This window comes from Sus scrofa, chromosome X, assembly GCF_054392235.1.
Source record: "Sus scrofa isolate SSC_HxYL_T2T_F1_AM1 chromosome X, Sscrofa_HxYL_maternal_Yorkshire_Landrace_v2.0, whole genome shotgun sequence".
Taxonomy (NCBI): domain Eukaryota; kingdom Metazoa; phylum Chordata; class Mammalia; order Artiodactyla; family Suidae; genus Sus; species Sus scrofa.
This window is the reverse complement of record NC_139401.1, coordinates 24,202,570-24,223,741: the sequence shown is the minus strand read 5'-3', so window position 1 is coordinate 24,223,741 and position 21,172 is coordinate 24,202,570. Positions and strand designations below refer to the sequence as shown.

Genomic DNA, 21,172 nt, shown 5'->3' with positions numbered 1-21,172 from the left:
CTGCTACTCACATGCCATTAGCTACTGGTTAATAAAAGCAACAGCTTAAGCTGTCAAGAGTCTGCAAAGTTTTGCATTCTTCTTTTTTTGGGGGGGGGGGGGGCGCGGCAGTTCCTTTGAGGTCCAGCCCTTCCACATCTATCCTCTCTGCCTGTCAAACCTTCTAAATTTTTGAACTGACTCAAATGTGTAAAAGTGTTAACGTGTCTTTCAGGACTGCAACAATTGCTAAAGCACCAACATGGTTGATGTTCAGAGACATGAAAATGCGTGAAGGTGTCTTTATTTTGCTCTGCCTACCCCCAAGAAAACCTCTGCCAGGTTGGGAAACTAAAAAGCATCTCTAATCTCCTCTTTGAAGAAAAGACAGGATGGATTTTTACATAAAGTCACTAAAGTCCAATTAAGCTTCAAAATCAATATGTACTAATAGCCACAAAAACTATACTGTACACAGCAATTTTTCATCTCAGTGTACAAATTATAAAACCCACAGGATATCAGAAATAGAATTTTTAAATGGTTATGCAAAACCTTTTTCTTATGTTAATTTAATGAATTCATTATGCCCTGAATCAAAGTAATTTAAAATGAAGACTTCTTTCCATGTTTTTAAATTCCACTTACCTTGAACAACTCAAATAGCATGTGAAACAGATGTGAGGGCACATAAACTACTTGAATAGGTTTGTTTGGAGCTTTGGCTGAAAAACAGAGACAAAACCGTCAATGAGCAAGGACCAAAACTAGCAGGAAGTCAAGAATGTTGTCTGCATCCTATTTTCCAAGCACATAAAAAAGAACTCTACAAAAGCCTAATTTGGGCTTCCATTTCTCAAGACAGGTGGAGCAAGAGCATGTGCTTTCAAGTCCAACAAACTTGGGGTGAAATCTAGTTCCTTCACTTAGCAGCTATGCGCTCTTAGGCAAATTTCTCTTTTTGGAACTTAGTTGAGCCAAAGTGGACTGGCATCCCCTACATCATAGCGTTCATAATGCCATCCAAATAGCACGTGGTGGTTTTCAAAAGGGGGGACACCCTCCACTACCACCGACCCCAGGGGTCAGCCAGGGCGATGTGAAGCCACGGAGGAAAAGGGCCATGCCTTCTTGGAGAACTGGACTAAACAGCGACGGTAAGTTCTGTTAAATTATGACGAACGAGGCATACTACTAGCAGCCAGCAGACAAATCCCAGGGATCTAAGGTCCTTTCTCCTTGCGTCAGGGATCTTCTGAGGAAAATCCAAGAAACCCCAAATCCCATGGCACACACTAGAAACAGCGTAGGCTACAGGATAGATACTGGAAAATTTAGGCCTTCCTTCTCTCCTCGTGACCGGAAATCATTGAGAGACTGAAACTGCATAAACTTTCTCAAGTAGAATGGCCATGTTATAATTTCGATTCATTTCCTCTAATAAACAGTGATATAAAGGAGAGCAAACATTTGTCTAGTTCTTAGTGATTTATGAAGAGCTTGCACGGCTCAGAGGGTGGGTGGCTGGGGACACAGGCTTTGCCGAAGCTATATGACTTGCCCACGATAACAGAAAAGGCCTAAACCTGGACACCTGAACAAAGGGTTTTGATTTCAAATCCTGAACTTTTTGATGATTGGTTCTTTTTAAAAGTATTAACTGATATATACAGCAGTCTCCCCTTGACCATGGTTTTGCTTTCTGCAATTTCCATTACCTGTGGTCAAACAAGGTTCGAAAGTATTAAATGGAAACTTCTGGAAACAAACAATTTCTAAGTTTTGAGAAGTGTGATGCAATCCTGCACCCTCCTGATCCATCAATCATCCCTTTGTCTGAGAGATCCTGCCTGTTAGACACTCAGTAGCCAACTCGGTAGTTAGATCCTCTGTCTTGGTGTTGCAGTGCTTGTAGTCAAGTGATTCTTACTTTATTTAATAATGGCGCCAAAGTGCAAGAAGAGAGATGCTGGATATTCAGATACACCAAAGAGAAGCTGTGAAGTGCTTCCTTTAAGTGAAAAGGAGAATGTTCTCAACTTAATAAAGCAAGGGAAAAAAAATCATATGCTGAGGTTGCTAAGATCCAGAGTAAGAATGATCTTCTGTCTGTGAAACTGTAAACGAGGAAAAAGGAATCTGTGCTCAATTTGCTGTCCCACTTCAAATTACAAAGGTATCACATGGCTGCAGTGTGTGGTAAGTGCCTAGTTAAGATGGAAAAGGCATTATTACATTTGTATGATATTTTAGGAGAGAGACCACATTCACATAACATATATTACAGTATATTTTGTTATGATTGTTCCAATTTATTATTATTGTTATCAATCTTTCTGTATCTAACTGATTAAAAAAAAACTACCATAGGTATGTATGTACAGGATACAAACAAAATACAGATAAGATTTGGCACCAACGGTGGCTTCAGGCATCCGAGGGTCTGGGAATGCCTCCCCCGTGGAAAAGTGGGGACTAATGTACAAAGGATATTTAAACATTTTTTTAAAAGAAGAAAGGTAAAAGTCCCTCTAACCCTTTCCCATCTACTCCCAAGTCCACTCACAGAGGCAGCCACTCAATACCACTTCTTCCGCCTTTCAGCTGATGTTATATATATCTGGTTCTGTAACCCTAATGAACTCTTCAGTACTTTGCCTATAGGCTTTTTTTTGGGGGGGGGGGGCTGCACCCTTGGCATATGGAGGTTCCCAGGCTAGGGATCGAATTGGAGCTACAGCTGCTGGCCTACACCACAGCCACAGAAACTCAGGATCCAAGCCACGTCTGCAACCTACACCAACAGCTCATGGTAACGCCAGATCCTTAACCCACTGAGCAAGGCCAGCGATCGAACCCGTGTCCTCATGGATACAAGTCGAGTTCATTACTGCTGAGCTGCGATGGGAACTCCAAGAATGTTACCACACACACCGTCAGGGCAGTCACATAAGCCACCAGAGAAAGGCGTGCATAGGAGATACAGCTCTCAATCCTTATACCTGAGTCACCTGACTGGAAGTTTAGCTAGAGGGACAGAAGTGGGGTTTGAAATCATTTTCTTTCCGCATTTAGAAAGGCAGGTGGGGAGGGAATCTTCTGACCATGACAGCCCAGCTGAAAAACTTAAGGCTAATCAGGTTTTCTTCCCTGCTGCTGGTTTTCGCCTGAGGTCTGAGACACCTTGGTCGTAATATTCTTGTTGAAGAATGAGGAACTGGATTATCCACTGGAGGAGCTGGTGCTCACTCCCCGCTGTGGCTCTCCCTTAAGGGAGAAGGCTGACTTGGAGCTCTATGTACCTGGTCAAGACTTTTCTACTGGCTTTAGGATGAGCAGACAGCAAGCTGGCCTCTGACCGGAGGGTCCTCCAAATGCCTGAATGAAGAGGGCTTTACTTGGGGGATAATGACACTCACATGATCAGCCTGAGTTTTTCCCAGGGTTTTCTTAAAGAAACAACGCTGATTTTGATTCTTGCCCAGGGGGGAAATGCTCATGGCTGTCTTGCAGGCAGAGATCAGCCAGTTAAGCTGCTCCCCCATCACCCATTCTTACTCCACACATGAGACCAGCTTTCTTTTAAAAATTTTTTTTTATTCAAGCAGAGTTGATTTACAATGTTTCTGAGACCAGCTTTCAATTAATCCCTATCTTTTGACTTCCCCACGCAGTCCTTTGTACCTCCCAGCTCTGCTCCCAGGGTTCTTCCAGGATAATCTGGATCCATTTCTACTGCAGCCTCTTGTTTTGTGGCTTCTTCTGCTTTGTCCCGTTATTTAGCCAGTGTACTTCTATCTGGTTACCCTTTGGCAGGAGGTGGGATCCATGGCCCACTGATGAATCCCCTAGTTTCTTTGCTGTTTTTCTTTGTATTCCTTTGTCTCTTTAAAATAATTTATTGGAGTATAGTTGACTGACTACAATGTTGTATTAGTTTCAGGTATATAGCAAAGTGAATCAGATATATATAATACAAAAAATATGTCTCCATTCTTTTTCAGATTCTTTTCCCATATAGGTTATGACAGAATATTGAGTAGACTTCCCTGTGCTGTACAGTAGGTTCTTGTTACTTATCTATTTTATATATAATAGTGTGTATATGTTAATCCCATACTCCTAACTTATTCCTCCCTCCCACATTTCCCCCTTGGTAGCCGTAAGTTTGGTTTCCAAATCTTTGAGTCTATTTCTGTTTTAAGTTCTTTTGTACCATTTTATTGTATTCCACAAATGTCATATAATGTGATATTTGTCTTTCTCTTCACTCAGTATGATAATCTCTAAGTCCATTCATGTTGCTGCAAATGGCATTACTTCATTTTTTTTATGGCTGAGCAATAATCCATTCCACATATGTACCACAACTGCTTCATCCAGTCCTCTGTTGATGGACATTTATGTTGCTTCCATGTTTTGGCTATTGTAAACAGTGCTGCAATGAACATTGCGGTGCATGAATCTTTTTGAATTAGGTTTTCTCTGGATATAGGCCCAGGAGTGGGATTGCTGGATCATGCAATAGCCCTATTCTTAGTTTATTTAGGAGCCTCTATACTGTCCTCCATAGTGGCTGCACCAATTTACATTCCCACCAACAGTGTAGGAGGGTTCCCTTTTCTCTGCACCCTCTCCAGCATTTGTTGTTTATAGACTTTTTGATGATGGCCATTCTGACTGGACAATGAGGTTCTGATTTTCATTTCTCTAATAATTAGTGATGCTGAGCATCTTTTCATGTGTTTTTTGGACATTTGTCTATCTTCTTTGGAGAAATGTCTATTTAGCTCTTCTGATCATTTTTTGATTGGGTTTTTTGTTTTCTTGATATAAAGTTCCATGAGATGTTTGTATATTTTGGAGATTAACCCTTTGTCAGGTGCTTCATTTGCAAGGATTTTCTCCCATTCTGTGGGTTGTCCTTTTAAATGGAGCCTCGGGAGCATGCTGAAAGCTTTGTCTGTCTTGTACCAGAAGGCACGATTAGTTATATAAATAGCCTTCTAAATTCAAACTTTTCATTACAAATCTCAGGGAAATTAAAATATCTTATTTTTGTTTTGTTTGCTTGTTTTTCAGTTCACCCAGCATCCTCTAGGAGCCATCTGAAGGCTTGCTCAATTACCCATGCTTTTCTTTGAGAATGTTGTAGTTTAGATGCTGTGCCTTCCTTTTAAAACCATGTCAAGTGTTTTTATCCATGATGCTTCCCCTAATCCTGGGTCTAGTGGCTTTTATGTAGTGGATCCTTAATAGATGTTTGCTGGCTTTCTAAAATAAGACACAAATGGAATAAGAGTTTACCATCTAAGGCTGCATTTTAAAAGTCAGTGGAAAAAATGGCCCAGGTTTTTCATGCTCAAGACTCAAGAAATACAATAAAGTCTCTATTTGCACAGTCATTGCTCCAAATACCATTAGTTGAAATGACATTTAATAAATGCCAACAGAACTCTACACAGGATAAAAAGAACTTTATTTTCAGATGGGATTTTCTCTAAGAATGGAAAAAAAAATGGCGGCTAAGCAGAAAATTCATTTGAGAGAAATGTAAGAGAAACTTGATCCACAGTTGATTGAATGTGCAGATGTGAAGCCTCGGATATGGAGGTCTGGATGTATTTTATATAAGGGACTTGAGCAACCATGGATTCTGGTATTCATGGAGGGTCCTAGAACCAATCCCTTACAGACATGGAGGGAGGGCTGTACGTTAATAGGAATTTAACCCACTTGGGCCTCTGGCAATCCATTTCTGAAATGGGCACAGAATATATCTCATTGGGTTCATATAAGGATTAAATGAGATGATAGTGACAAACTAGTTTACACAGAGCCTTCTGCATAGTAAGCAGTCAATAAATGTTGGCTATTATATTACTAAAAAATTAAATTCTACAGTGCTAACATAGCTACTAGCAATGGCTTCTTGATTCTTGTATAGCATCGCTTGACCAAAAATATGCACAAAAGTATCCAATATGAGGAAACGAGAGGTAAAAGATCCCAAGATAGCTGCATACCTTTTCTATTAAACCCTCTTTTAACAAGTGTACATACTGCGAAATGAAATTTTTACTTTTCCTTAAAGCTATGAATCAACTTCTTGACAAGAGAGACTAATTTAGAAAGGATGAAAAAAATGCAATTGGTAACCATGAGTCTTCTCCTTCTCAGGTCAGCCCTGACTTCCAGTAGCCACCTTTTATTAAATTTCGAGCATGTGCCTGGTGCTCTCTTTGCAGCCTCAGAAACATTACCCTTTGATCACCTCCCAAGGTAAGCTTACAGACGAGGCAGCTGAGTGTCGGAAGTGAAAGGACTTGAATCCGGATTTCCACTGCCTGGCTGGCCGGCTACAAAGTTCACATCTTTCCCCTAAGCCATGTTACCTTACCACATGGATGCAAAAAAATTAAGGCAAAAATATTTGCCTAATGTTTTGCCAAGTCATTTCTCAAGAGAATGGCAATGTTGAAATGAGAACATGAAGGAATGGCCACCTACCTGTCTTTGGGGCAACTCACATGCATTGCCACAGGTATCTAAGCACAAAGATCTGAAACCCAGTGGGAGGCAAATAAAATTCTGTTATTTTTAATGTTCTGTTAAATGTGTTACAAAAAGGATAAAAAAGAAAGTTGACTGTAGCTAGCCCCCAACATTCAGAATTCCAGTGATGACTGGTAAATACTGACGGCGTTCACAAAGTACATTCTACATAATCCTATTTACTGCTTTCTCGGGGGTCTACATTGGGAAAGGAAAAAAAATCCAAAACTCAGAAAATGAGGTGATGGGTCAAACTAACAGAACGTAAATTCTCAGGTAGCAACAAACTGTTCTTTGGGGTTAATGGCACCTCAGTCCTCTGAAGCGCAGAGAAGAGGGCAGCGAGCTCTACCACTGATTACTGTTAAAGATGCCCTCGCGTGCCAGAAGCATCCTGAAAGTGGAGGCGATGCTAACTCACACGGAATCTACACAGTCTGGAGCTGTGCCATTACACAGTGGCACAGTGTCCGCTTAAGGGGTTCAGGACCAACCTCCCACGTGCGTCTCTAACACCGAGCTAAGTTGTTAAGAGATCAAGTGCGGTCCTTAAGTGCACGTGCAAAGAGCTTTGGCATTTAAGAAGTAATAAACAGAAATCACGGACACATCGCCCAAAGCAACAGGAAACTAGACGCTACCTATAACCACCAGCATTCATTTCTCTTAGTGAAGGGAAAGGAGGCTTCAAAAATCATGCATGAGATAGTGCCAAAAAGAGGTGGAAAGCTTCTCCCCTGGTGGGGTGTACTGCTCGGCCTGACAGCCTCTCTTGGGAAGGAATGTGCTGACACAGCTGGCACCCAGGAATCAGCAAGACCAGATTCGCTGCTCTGGGCTTCAGAGTGAGTAGAGCTGCCATTCATGCAAAAGAGCAATTAATTATTACTGGTGAGTTTAAGTTCCATGTTTGACCAACAGAAATCTGGTCAGTGAGGTCAGGCTCTGCCAAGCCAGTAGGAAGAATCAAAATATCAAGATGCTTCTGGAGTTCCCACTGTGGTGCTGCAGGTTAAGGATCTGGCGTTGTCTCTGTGGAGGTGCAGGTTCAGTCTCCAGCCCAGAACAGTGGGTTAAGGGATCTGGTGCTGTTGCAACTGCAGTGTGGGTCAAAGCTGTGGCTTGGATTCAACACCTGGCCCAGGAACTTCCATATGCCATGGGTATAGCCAAAAAAAAAAAAAAAAAAAAAAATGCTTCTACTCAAGAATACTCAAGCAAAATCCACTTGGTGTTGGCAGTGTATTTATTCAAAATAGGGGTACAATTCTTCTCAGAGACTTTGAAAGTAGCTTTGATTCCATACCTCCTAGTAAAACGTAGGGGCAACTGTTTTACAACAGCAGCCTAAAGCCTTCACATTTTGATCTCATTATAAGAGAAACAGATTTCTCGAATATTTTTGAGAGGGAATGTGCTTTATCTTTAATGCCATACCCTGAGATCCCTTACCCTAAGACTCAGTTGCTCCACTTCTCAGAATCTAACCTACAGAAATACTTTCATACATTCACAGATTTTCCTATCTTCCAAACACACACACACACACCCCTTCATGCTCATTATGTGGAATATGGGAAAATTAGAAAATTCTAAATGTTCACCCAATGGGAAATGATTAAATTATGACAATCTATACTATGGATAATCTCTAAATGACAGTAATATGCAAAGATCTTTAAGGTGAAGTGAAATACACAAGTTAAAGAACTCATGTAGCCTCAACCCTAATTATATAAAAAATAAAATCTGTATGGGAGAGAAAGCAGTGGGGACTTTCACTTTTTTTTTTTAAATCTTAAGCATGTCTCTTTCTCAACTTACAAATAAAAAAAAACAAAAGTAAAAGGTAAACATAGTTTCATATAACTCATATAAAAATTAGCTAAAACTCCACTATCCAGAGAGCTGTTGTTTGTATTTTCGTGTTATAAATTCTTCAACCTATTTTTCAATGAACTTGCACAATTGCAAAATTTCATAGCCTGTGTTTCAAAAAAAAAATTCAACTTTCCCCAAACATTATTCTTTAAATTGATAGAACACTGTAAATCAATTATAATAAAAAATTTTAAAAATATATTCTTTAAAGCATTATTTTGAATGGCTGCATAGTATTCTATTTTACAAGTATACTGCAATTTATTTACATAATCCTCTACAGTAGAAAACTTGGGTTGAGAAAGCCACTATCATCATTATTCTTAACACATACATCTGTGCACATCTCTATTTTCTTATAATAAGCTTTCTGAAGTTTATTTACTGGACCAAAGAATATAACCATTATTAATTGAATTTACTGAGCCAAAGAGCAAGAACTTTGTCAGCCTTTTTTTTTTTTTTTTTTTCCGAAGAAAGGCTATACCAATGTAAACTTATACCCAAAATATATGTGTTGGTGAGAGAGTTTTTTTCTTGGCACCAAATCAAAGCATTAAAATGTTTTAATTTGCCACTCTGAAAGATACAAATGTCATTTCTCTGTGTTTATACTTCTTTGATTAGTAAAGCTAAACATTTTCCCAAATGTTTATTGACTGCATTTGTTGTTTTGAGAACTGCTCATTTATATCTTTGTACATCTTCTACCTTGATTACTTCTGTTCTAAGAACTTGTATTCTATTAGATAACATATTCCTGTTTAAAAACTCACTGACCAAAGATATAGAAAAGGTTTTAAAAAGATAGAAAAGATGAAAAAGCAGCATAATTTTAGGTTCTCACTGAACTATAGCTCAGGTATAATCAATTTTTCAGTCAGCTTTTCTTGGGTATTTAAGGTAAAAATTATTTTTCTTTTACCATTGAATTCTTCAACTTCCAGCTCTGGAGCTACCAGATAATACTGTTCACAAAGCATCTTGGCGGTTTCATATGCATCTGCAAAGAGAGAAAAAAATTTAGCTGCTGCATTAACAGTATGGACTCACAGATAGATTTAATAGAACAAAGAAACAAGGACATTTGTAACCTTACTTAATTACTGCCTTAAAAAATAGCCTTTTTTTTTTTTGGCTATAGTAGAACTACTATAAGCGAACCAAACTATCTCTTTCTTTAGTTTTAATAACCACAACAATATCAAAATACTGTTCTAATGACGATACAGCCAGCTCTATACCAAACATATCTTTAACTTGTAAATATTCCTAAAAGGCATTTTTCATGAAAATCTCTAAACTCAAGACTATACTTCTGAACACTGTGCAACCTTATTAAATTGTGCCAAAAAGATACTTGTTGTAATTTCAAAAATAATAATGCCAACAGTCTTAAGATTTGCCAATTATTTGTACATGAAACATCAACAGGTATTGGCTGAATGAATGGGTTTCCATAAGCCACACAATTTAAGTTACTGGACATGCTACTCTTGCTTAAAAATGTCCTTTGGAATTCGTGCTGTGGCATAGTGAATTAAGAATCCGACTGTGGCGGCTGGTGTTGCTGCGGAGGCGCAGGTTCGATTGCCAGCCCAGCCGAGTGGGTTAAAGGATCTGGCATTGTTGCAGCTGCAACTCAGATACAATCCCTGCCCTGGGGACTTCCATTTGCCACAGGTGTGGCCATTAAAAAAAATGTCCTTTAAGTTAGTTAAAGGTAGTAAGTTGGGGCTGTTATTTATCAAAGTCTGAGGAGCAATCACTTTTGAAAGGGGAAAAAAAAGGATATAGGGTAAGAAGATCAGGGCCATTACAGAAACAGCCAGAAGAGAAAATTCGGGAAGTTATATCCCAAAAGATCGGGAATAATTTCAGAAAGCTTTCTGCATGTGTGCCTTTGCTCTTAAGCTGTAAGCGATCTGAGGTGAGGGTTTGTGTCTTACACCTTTAACTTACATGTAACTCATTACATGCTTGTTAGATGGTCAATAACTATTCCTTGGTTTGATCATTTTTAATCCTTCTAATGTTTTTCTGTGCTTTTGAGTTTGTTTTTTGTTTTGTCTTTCTTCTTTTTTGGCTACACCTGTGGCATGCAGAAGCTCCCATACCAGGGATTGAACCCGCATCACAGCGGTGGTGATGCTGGATCCTTAACATGCAGCACCACCAGGGAATTCTACCTGTGCTATTTAAAAACTGTAGTTGACTTAAAACGTTGTGTTAGTTTCGAGTATACAGCAAAGTGATTCAGTTTTATATATATATATATATATATATATATATATACACACACACACATATATATTCTTTTTCAGATTCTTTTCCATTATAGGTTATTACAAGATATTGAATATAGTTCCCTGTGTTATAAAATAGGTCCTTGTTGTTTATTTTATATATAGTAAAGTGTATCTGTTAATCCCAAACTCTTCCCTGCCCCTCCCTTTCCCCTTTGGTAACTATAAGTTTGCTTTCTATATCTGTGAGTCTAATTCTGTTTTGTAAATAAATTCATTTTTGTAATTTATTAGGTTTCACATGTAAGTGATATCATATGCTATTTGTCTTTCTCCGATTTACTTCACTTAGTATGAAAATCTCTAGGTCCATCCATGTAGCTACAAGCGTCGTTATTTCATTCTTTTTACGGCTGAGTAATATTCCATTGAGTATATATATCACTTTTCTTTATCCATTCATATGTTGATGGACATTTAGCTATGTCTTGGCTATTCTATACAGTGTTGCTCTGAACATCAGGGGGCATTTATCTTTTCAAATTAGGGTTTTCATCTTTTCCATACAGATGCCCAGGAGTGAGATTTTCAGTTTTTTGAGGACCCTCCACACTGTTTTCCGTAGTGGCTACACCAATTTATATCCCCACCAACAGTGTAGGAGGGTTCCCTTTTCTCTATACCAGCCTTTATTATGTGTAGACTTTTTGATGATGGTCATTTTAGACCTTTTTATTTGCTTTTTAAAAAACTGCTTTATTGAGATATAATTCTCATACCATACAATTCACCCATTTAAAGTGTACATAGAATTCAATGGTTTTTAGTGTATTCGCAGAGTTGTACATCCATCACCATAATTAATTTTACATTTTCATCACCCCAAAAAGAAACTTCATAACCATGAACAGTCATTACTCCCCATCTGGCCCTAGGTATCCATGAATCAACTCTGTCTCTATAGATTTGTTATTCTGGACATTTCATATAAATGGAATCATACAATATGTGGTCTTTTGTGACCAGTTTCTTTCACTTAGCATCATGTTTTCAAGGGTCATCCATGTTGCAGCATGCACTAGTAGTTCATTCCTTTTTATTGCTGAAATAATATCACATTGTAAAAATATATCACTTTTTTTTTTTTTTTTTTTTTTTTGCTTTTTAGGACTGCACCCGCAGCATATGGAGGTTCCCAGGCTAGGGGTCTAATCAGAGCTGTAGCTGCCGGCCTATGCCACAGCCACAGCAACGCCAGATCTGAGCCACATCTGCAGCCTACACCACTGCTCAGGGCAATGCCAGATCCTTAACCCACTGAGCGAGGCCAGGGATCGAACCTGCGTCCTCATGGATACTAGTCAGATTCATTTCCACTGAGCTCAATGGGAACTCCCCTATATCACATTTTGTTTATCCATTTATCCATTGGCGGACATTTGGATCATTTCCACTTTTGGGCTATTATGAATAATGCTGTTGTGAACATTTATGTCCAAGTTTTTTTCTGTGTATGTGAACATATGTCTTAATTTCTCTTGGGTAAATAGCCAGGAGACAAAAATGCTTGATCACATGGTAGCTGCACACTTAAATATCTGAAGAACAGCCAGACTGCTTTCCAAAGCAAGAAGATTTTTTTTTTTAAGTCCACCTCACAATTTCTAAAGATGAGATATTCCAATTAGGTTAAAATGCTCCCTAGTCAGATCTGCAATGTCCTAAACTGGCTATCAGCTCTTTGGAGACAGGCTTGGACTTCTTTTATCTTCCCCACATCAGTACTCTGCCTAGAATAGATACCTGTCTAAGACTCAAGTTGTAAGAGAAAGAGGGAAGGAAGGAAGCAAGGGGGAAAAATAAGCCTGACAGAGACTCTAAATATGCTAAAATTTGATAGTGTAAACCTTAAAAAAGGTAAGAGAAAGAGAGAAGGAAGGAAAGAGAAAAGGGGAGAAAATAAGCCTGACAGAATTTAAATATATTAAAATTTGACAATGTCCACCTAAAATAATACAAAGAAAGACTAGGGTGTGTTCAGACTGTAAGTTTTGGTTCTTTTGCCTCCTATTGCTACAAAATTTTAATTTTACATAATATCTGATCTCAGAGTAAAAAATTCTTACTTTATTAAACTTTCAGAATTAAATCATTATAAAAGAACCAAAGAGAGACATCAGAATCTCTCTGACAAGACGAAACAATGAGGGAGAGCCAAAGGAAACGTTAGCAAGAGGAGAAAAAAATTTAAAAAGCGTTGATTAGTGGGAAAATAGATATTAAAGTAGGACTAAATTTAAACACTAACAAAGAAAATAAAAATTTAGAAATATATTAAATTCAGAAGTTTTTTTCCTTCCCATAGGGTATAAATAAAACTCATCAAATATCTGGAGAGATTTTTTTGTAAAAAGAAATCGGGACTCCCTCTTTGTGCTGTGGCTACACCACCAAACAATGCTCTATCTCCACCTAGTGACACAAGAGCACAAAGCCGACCAAGAACTTCCAACACTTAAACCAATAAATACTGCAGTCTAAAAGGGACGCCTCATTACCCACATGCGATGCCAATACATCCCCACAAAACAATTCCTCCAAGTCTATAACACCTTTAAAGATGTTTAAACTGCTCTTCCATTCACTCTAAGACAGGAAGAGAATCCAATTCCACTGAATGTGCTATTTCCTCATGGCATGAGCTTGTCCAGTAGCATGAGATTATAACAGCATTATTAAGAAAAGTATTATAGGAGTTCCCTTGTGGCGCAGTGGGTTAAGGATCTGGCGTTGTCACTGTAGTGGCTGAGGTTGCTGCTGTGGCTCAGTTTCAATCCCTGGCCCAGAAACCTCACATGCTCATGCTGCAAGTGTGTATATATATATATATATATATATAAACTATTACACAAACACAACATGTGGGAGATGGCAGAGTCCAGATAAATGCAAAAAACTTGAAATGTAGAGACCCAGCTTAGTTCCTCAAACCACATGTGAATAAGAATTTTTATTTTTTTAATTATTTTTATTTTATTTGTCTTTTAATGGCCACACACATAGCATATGGAGGTTCCCAGACTAGGGCAAATAGGAGCTGTAGCCACAGCAACACCAGATTCGAGCCGCATCTGTGGCCTACACCACAGATCACAGCAACGCCAGACCCTCAATCCACTGAGTGAGGCAGGGATCAAACCTGAGTCCCTCATGGATGCTAGTCAGATTCATTTCTGCTGAGCCACAACAGGAACTCCAGAATATGAATTTTTAAAGCACTACTACAAATTACAGTATATCAATGCTGTGATTAAGAACTGCATTATGGAGTTCCCATCATGGTTCAGTGGTTAACAAAACCCAACTAGGATTCATGAGGATGGGGGTTTGATCCCTGGCCTTGCTCAGTGGGTCAGGGATCTGGCGTTGCCATGAGCTGTGGTGTAGGTCACAGATGCGGCTGCTATGGCTGTGGTGTAGGCCAGCAGCTGTAGCTCTGATTGGACCCCTAGCCTGGGAACCTCCACATGCTGAGGATGTGGCCATAAAAAACAAAAAACAAAAACAAAAAAGCAAAAAAAAGAATTGCCTTATGACCCTCGAAAAACTTAAGACATGATAATGAGACTCACATGTACCAGCAGTCCAAAGTATTTTGGAGACAGTAATGGTAAAATCTATATACTCCTATGCATCTTTTAAAATGACACATTGCAATGCCTTGGACACAATACACACCTAGCAAGCATCTCTTATATGGGACAACCTTGCCCGTGAGAAACTTCTCCAAGTTCAATCAGTTATACTCGTGAGAGATGCTCTTTTTGGTTAGACTCAGAACTAGTGGCCCAGAGTGGTTCCCCAACCTGCATGTGTGTAGAACTCATTAGCAGGTTAAAAAAACGTACAGGTCTCTGGAGATTCTGATGCAATAGCTGTGGGTTGAGGCCTAGGAATCGATAGTTTTAAAAAACTTAGCAGGGAATTCTGAAGAGAAGCTAGATTTGGAGACCCCAGTCAAGGCTGGGTTATGCTAATTCTGTCACAGTAACTCCTGGGACATGCATGATCATGGGACACTGGGGAGTATGAAAGCACATATATTTTGAAATAGGGACACTTGGGTTTAAGTAACATAAAAATGAAAAAGGGTGTTCCCGTCATGGCACAGTGGTTAACGAATCCGACTAGGAACCATGAGGTTGCAGGTTCGGTCCCTGCCCTTGCTCAGTGGGTTGACGATTCGGCGTTGCCGTGAGCTGTGGTGTAAGTCGCAGATGAGGCTCGAATCCTGTGTTGCTCTGGCTCTGGTGTAGGCTGGCAGCTACAGCTCTGATTAGACCCCTAGCCTGGGAACCTCCATATGCTGCGGGAGTGGCCCAAGAAATGGCAAAAAGACAAAAAAAAAAAAAAAAAGAAAAAAAGAAAAAGCCTTTCACAATCACCAACATAACAACCAAACTTCAACTGCTGGCTTAAAAAGTCATTTTCTTTATATCTAGAGTAAAATGCAAATTCTACTACTACTAAGTTTTCTAATAAGACTTTTCTATTTTTTTATTAGAAACCAAAATCTTAAAATTTATCAAATTATTTTTATCACAATATATTTGAGCCACTCTTTAACACCAATCTTTCAAAGAAAAGAACATAAGTGATTTTCATTGTTTTAAGAACCTGTTTTCAATGGAAAAAAGGTATTGACAACAAGGTAACTAATAAAACTGCAGGTGTAGCACATTCTACTTCCCCAGGCTAGAAAACCCAATCTGTGAACACATAAGACTAAAACGAAAAAAAGGCCAAGCCATAAAGAGTAGGATGAAGACTCACATAGCAACCAGCTCCACAGACCCACTGTAGCCAATAATCTGTTTTAAGAAAAAGCACAAAGGCTCCTGCTTTATAGCACTGGGAACTATATCTAGTCACTTACGATGGAGCATGATAATGTGAGAAAAAAGAATGTATATATGTATGTATAACTGGGTCACCCTGCAGTACAGTAGAAAATTGATAGAACACTGTAAACCAGCTATAAAGGAAAAAAATAAAAATCATTAAAAATGTAAAAAAAAAAAGAAAGCACAAAGGAAAATTTAATAGTGTATGGACAGTATTTTATTAGATGTTTCTATTAAATTTTCCTATTCAAAATTCACTACAGGACTCTGCTATTAAATCTTAGCCTGTATTACAAATACATGCCATTATTTGTTTACAAATATCTTAGAAGAGGCTGGACAAGGATGAATTTGAATAAGTGCTGAGAAAACAAACATGAAGATGCCAAGGTCCCTAACTTGGGTCTAACAGGACACTGAAAACCTTAAAGCTCAAGTTTAAGAAGCACTGCCCTAACAAGGTAAATGTAAACGAGCACAAAGTGCTACAAAGTCAGCGACATGCTGCTTCTTAGGAATGTGATTCTAGTACCGTATGTTTATCATAATCTACTGAAAACCTATCCCAAGTGGGAGACCACAGGGTTGGTTGGTTGGTTGGTTTTTGCTTTTTAGGGCTGCACCTACAGCATATGGAGGTTCCCAGGCTAGGGGTCTAATCGGAGCTGTAGCCACCAGCCTTCGCCACAGCCACAGCCACACGGGATCCAAGCCATGTCTGCGACCAAAACCACAGCTCACGGCAACGGCGGATCCTTAACCCACTGAGCAAGGAGAGGAATCAAATCCGCAACCTCATGGCTCCTAGTCAGATTTGTTTCCATCACACCATGGGTGTGTGTGTGTGTGTGTGTGTGTGTGTGCGCGCACTAGACCCTCTTCCACCCCCACTGCCACCCCTGCACAAGCACAGCCAACTGGAGAAGCGGGGGGGCCCCCGACCATCTAATACGATAAGGACAACCAATCTACAGGCGGACCAGAACCCTCAAACCTGTGCTCAGGGGCAAAAAGATGGGCTGAGCCAATTAAATTCGTCTTTGAGAATTCAGGATCAAGACACTCAGGCGGGGCAGATGGACACACTGAGAGTTACTATGATCTACAAGGTCTGGAGTGCCTGGCAGAGCCCTACACAAGCTGCCTTAAAACGTCCGGCAGTCTACAAATAACAGAGAGGTGGAGGGGCCATCACTTGACAAACCCACTTGCAAAGATACACAGAAAAAAAAAAACGCAAACAAAACTTGCCTCTGTTTCCCAGTTCCAATTTCTATAGCTCTAACCGTAAAGCACCTCCCACCCTTGGATTACCGTGGGACCTACTAGGTTCTTTTAATAAGTCTGTCTCTTGAGCTAGCGGGAGTGGGTCTGCGCTACTTGCAACCTGAAGAGCCTAACGTGAGAACATAAGACCTTATTTCTTCCCTAGAATAATGCCACGCTCTCCGGATACCATTTGTATGCTATTACGCTAAGCGGTAACAGCATTTAGGGAACAACACAGGCAGGCTAACGTCGCTGTGAGAGCTGACTTTTGTACCAAATATTTAAGTCTGTGCCTTTAAAATGATCTTACCACGGGATTTTCCATTTTATTTCCTGGTTTCTTACAAAGAAAGAAGGGAAAAGGGTCACAATGGAAGGCACCTCCCAAAGGATAATAGGAACTGCTCTGCAGCACTAATTCCAGCATTCACTACAACCGAGGCTATAATTTGTAGATGTGTAAAGGTAGAGATTAATGTGCTAAATAAGCAGCAAGGAGGCACGCTTCAGTGTTCTGCACATCTAATTACTGTGATGCAAGATGCACCCCAGTTTTACACATTTATACAACTGTCTAGTCAAAAAGAAAAACACTGTCCTTACCTTTCTACATCAAAGGTTCCTAGAGTCTGTCTCAAGAGATCTAGGTATGGAATCACTGTTAGCTCATTATGGCTTCCTAAGGCTGTGAAACACACACGTGTGCATGCACAGGCGCACACACCCAGGTCACACGGGCGGCACATGTGACTGTGCTGAAACCAGGCAGGATCTTCACAGCTGAGGAAATCAATAGCAGAGCTGTCATGAAAAGTCAGAACCCTTGCACTCTCTACATCAAGCTTCCTAAAGCAAAAGGAAGGAGAAAAATAGAGGCAGAGACGCTGTGTCAGAAGATCAACTGAGGAATCAGAAGGTACAAGGAGAAGGTGAAAAACCAGGGGAAAAATACCAACTATCTTGGAACTTTCTGGTGGCTCAGCGGGTTAAAGGATCTGGCACTCTCACTGCTGGGGCTAGGGTTGAGGCAGTGGTGTGGGTTCACTCCCTGGCCTGGGAACTTCTCTATGCTGCAGGCGCAGACCAAAAGAAAAAAAGAAAAAAAAAGAAAAAAAAAAACCAATTACCTTAAAAAGAGGAAGGGAGTGGTAAGACGTCACTAGAAGGTGAAGGATCCTGATACACATCTCTTCCTGTCCTTGACAGCATCTGGGAGTACTGGGAAAGGGAGCTCTGGAGGCCTGGGCCCTTTGGGACTCTCTGGTTATTGCCCTTGAGCACTTGGGGGTGGACGCTTCAGTGACTTTTTGGTAGAAGACATGGAAAAATTCCCAGGCCTTCTGACCATTGGTGCTCTTGGCCTTGTTTGTTCTTTCTCAGTCTTATTTTGAGCCAGAAAGAGCTCCTGCTTGGGTGTCCAGACACTCAGAGAATTAACAGTGGGGTCCATAGGGAATGAAACAGAAAGCTGACAATTAAAATCTGCTGCATCCACGAAGAAGAAAGGGACGTTCGGGCCTCCTGTTGAGTTGTCTAGCCCATTGTGCAATGGTAGGAAAGGTAACTGACTTGAGACTAATACCGAGGGGGAGGAACAGAGATTAAATAAGTACACCTAGCTGAAAAACCATCTGAATACAGAGATTATGAGTGTGGCACACCCGACACTGAATTCATCCAGGAAGGTGGTGGTGTGTGATGGGTATTAGTGCTGGAGATGGGGAAATACACACAAATACTATGGATGTCATACAAACAGACTCAAATTATTCACAGTTGCGTGCCAATCTGTAAAGTTGGAGGAATGCAAGTGTATAAAGCAATGTTCTCACTGGGTTATGAAGACAGAGGAATTTTTTTTGGCCATAGCGTGCAGCAGCTTGATGTGCAGTTTAAAGTGGGATCTCAGTTTCCAGACCAGGAACTGAACCCGGGGCACAGTGGTGAAAGCACTAGTCCTAACCACTAGACCATGAGGGAACCCCCAACAGGTGATTTTTATTCTCTCTTCTCTTGTCCCTCATTTTCTCAGTTCTCTTCAATGAGCAGTTTTTATTGCTGTGGTAATATAGTATTAGTCCTCTTAACCGACCAAACCAGAAAAAGGAGTCGGATGACTGACAAAAAAGCTGGATAGTAGGAAACCATAAATATGACCCAATTGTAAACATGAACTTAAAACACACATTTAAATACGCAATTTATTCCTCTACCAATCTTTTCATATAAGACCAGAGTCTCTCCCTGGAATATGGATTGGCTTGGGGTTCCAGGTCATATTCTTCAATAAATAATAACATACACATCTATGAATTCCAATTCCTATTTCTCCAAAGTGTAATTTTTTTTTGTCTTTTTTTGCCATTTCTTGGGCCGCTTCCCATAGCATATGGGGGTTCCCAGGCTAGGGGTCTCATCGGAGCTGTAGCCGCCAGCCTACACCAGAGCCACAGCAATGCGGGATCCGAGCCGCGTCTGTGACCTACACCACAGCTCACAGCAACGCTGGGTCCTTAACCCACTGAGCAAGGCCAGGGATCGAACCTGCAACCTCATGGTTCCTAGTCAGATTCGTTAACCACTGCGCCACGACGGGAACTCCCTGCAAAGTGTAATAAACTTAAAGATACTTGTCAAGCAATCTGAGTGCAGATTCCTTCTGAGATTTTTACTCAGGGCTGCCCTGCAATCTAATAGTTACCCTGTCGACAGCCATCTCATTACATTTTTAAGAAACTCTTTTTTTATCAGGTCTTTCCAAAGCACCCAACCTGATTTTTATGGAAATAAATCTTTTTGTACTCGTATTTCTTCAGTTTACATAACACATAAACAGTATGTATATTTATACACACACATGTGGGATGACTTACACCAACAGTTTGAGAACAAGAGACACTGAGTAAGCACTGTCTTCTACCAAGTGGAAGAAGCACAACCAGGGCATTCTAGAAAGTATGTACAAGCCAAGCGTACTGAGTGGGCTGTGGCTATGATTTATGATTTTTGAAAGGAATGAGGTGGCTGAGCAGTTGATGGTGTGGAAGTTGTTTTTCATGCTCACACACTTTCAAAATCTGAAACCACCCTTCACTGCTGCTTTCCTTAAGGGAAGCAGCTGTTGAGAAATGAAAAGCAAGGTTTGAGAGAAGCAGCGGGGAGCGGGAGCCAGGCAGCCCTTCCTCCTCGCCCCATGAGTCGGGGGTAGGAGTGTGTGTGCTGTTTGTGTGTGCTGGGGGAGTGACATTCCGAGTGGCAGAGGCATGTGGCAGGGGGAGGGCAGACAAACGGCAGGAATGATTGCATGAGAGGACTGAGTCAACTTTGCGCCCAGTTATAGCGAGCTCACCAGGTAGAAAGTCAAAAAGGGCGGGAGGAAGAGTGAAGTAAAGCTGTGAGTGAGCAGGGCGGGGGTGGGGGTGTTGTCTAGCCCAGGATCAAGACCAAGACTAAAAAGGACAAAGGAAGGTCCTGCTGTATGGCACAGGGAACTCTATCCAATCACTTGCAATGGAACATGAGGGAAGATAATATGAGAAAAAGAATGTATATATGTATAACTGGGTCACTTGGCTCTACAGTAGAAATTGATGGAACATTGTAAATCAATAATAATAAAAAAATAAATAAAAAGGACAAAGAATGCAGGAGGCTCTGAGGTAGCCTGGAGGCACACACTTGAGCTTCCCCCTTTCAAATATGGAGCCAAGTGTTTTGCACATCATCTTCAGCTGGTGTTTGGTAAGAAACCTCTGTCCCTGAGAGATGCGATGCAAGCAGAGATGAGAGGAATTCCAGCCCTTTAGGAATTTACACCTTGTTAGAGAGACCTACAGAAGGACAAATAATGCCAAGACCAGGCAGGACAGAATGAGCCACAAAGAGCCTTCTAGACAGTGATGGCTGGGAATACGGATTCTGCTCATCGTAAGTGTCCAGTCACTTCTCCCGACTCACTCTAGCACTGCTGCATCCCTGTGCCCTTCGAGGTGCTATCAACTGCCGAGGACTCCCTGTTACTTACCAACTTGAACTGACTCATGGTGAGACTTCTTGGGGTGATGAAATGTTCTAAAGTCGGATTATGGTGATGGTTGCAAAACTCTGTGAATATACTAGAAACCACTTTGTATACTTTATTTTTATTTTTTATTTATTTTTTTTGGCCATGCCCGCAGCACGTGGAAATTCCCAGGCCAGGGACTGAGCCCACACCACAGCAGTGGCCCAAGCCACAGAAGCGACAACGCCATATCCTTAATCCCCTGGGCTATCAGGGAACTTCACTTTAAATGGATGAAATGTATGGTATGTCAACTGCATCTGAATAAAGCTGTT

At 40.5% G+C, this 21,172-nt stretch overlaps 1 protein-coding gene across 6 annotated transcripts in view; it reads right to left on the bottom strand.

The window, feature by feature from the left end:
- Positions 1-21,172, bottom strand: part of PDK3 (pyruvate dehydrogenase kinase 3) — a 159,547-nt gene that overhangs the window by 19,656 nt on the left and 118,719 nt on the right. For all 6 annotated transcript variants that reach the window (XR_014834763.1, XM_085006794.1, XM_021080538.2 and 3 more), the window contains exons 6-7: positions 9,341-9,418; positions 628-704 (exon numbers count right to left, since the gene is read on the bottom strand). Coding sequence is in view for 5 of the 6 variants with exons in the window: in XM_085006794.1 (XP_084862920.1) it covers positions 628-704; positions 9,341-9,418 (155 nt within the window). In the remaining variant the exon portion in view is untranslated. The remainder of the gene's footprint in view (positions 1-627; positions 705-9,340; positions 9,419-21,172) is intronic.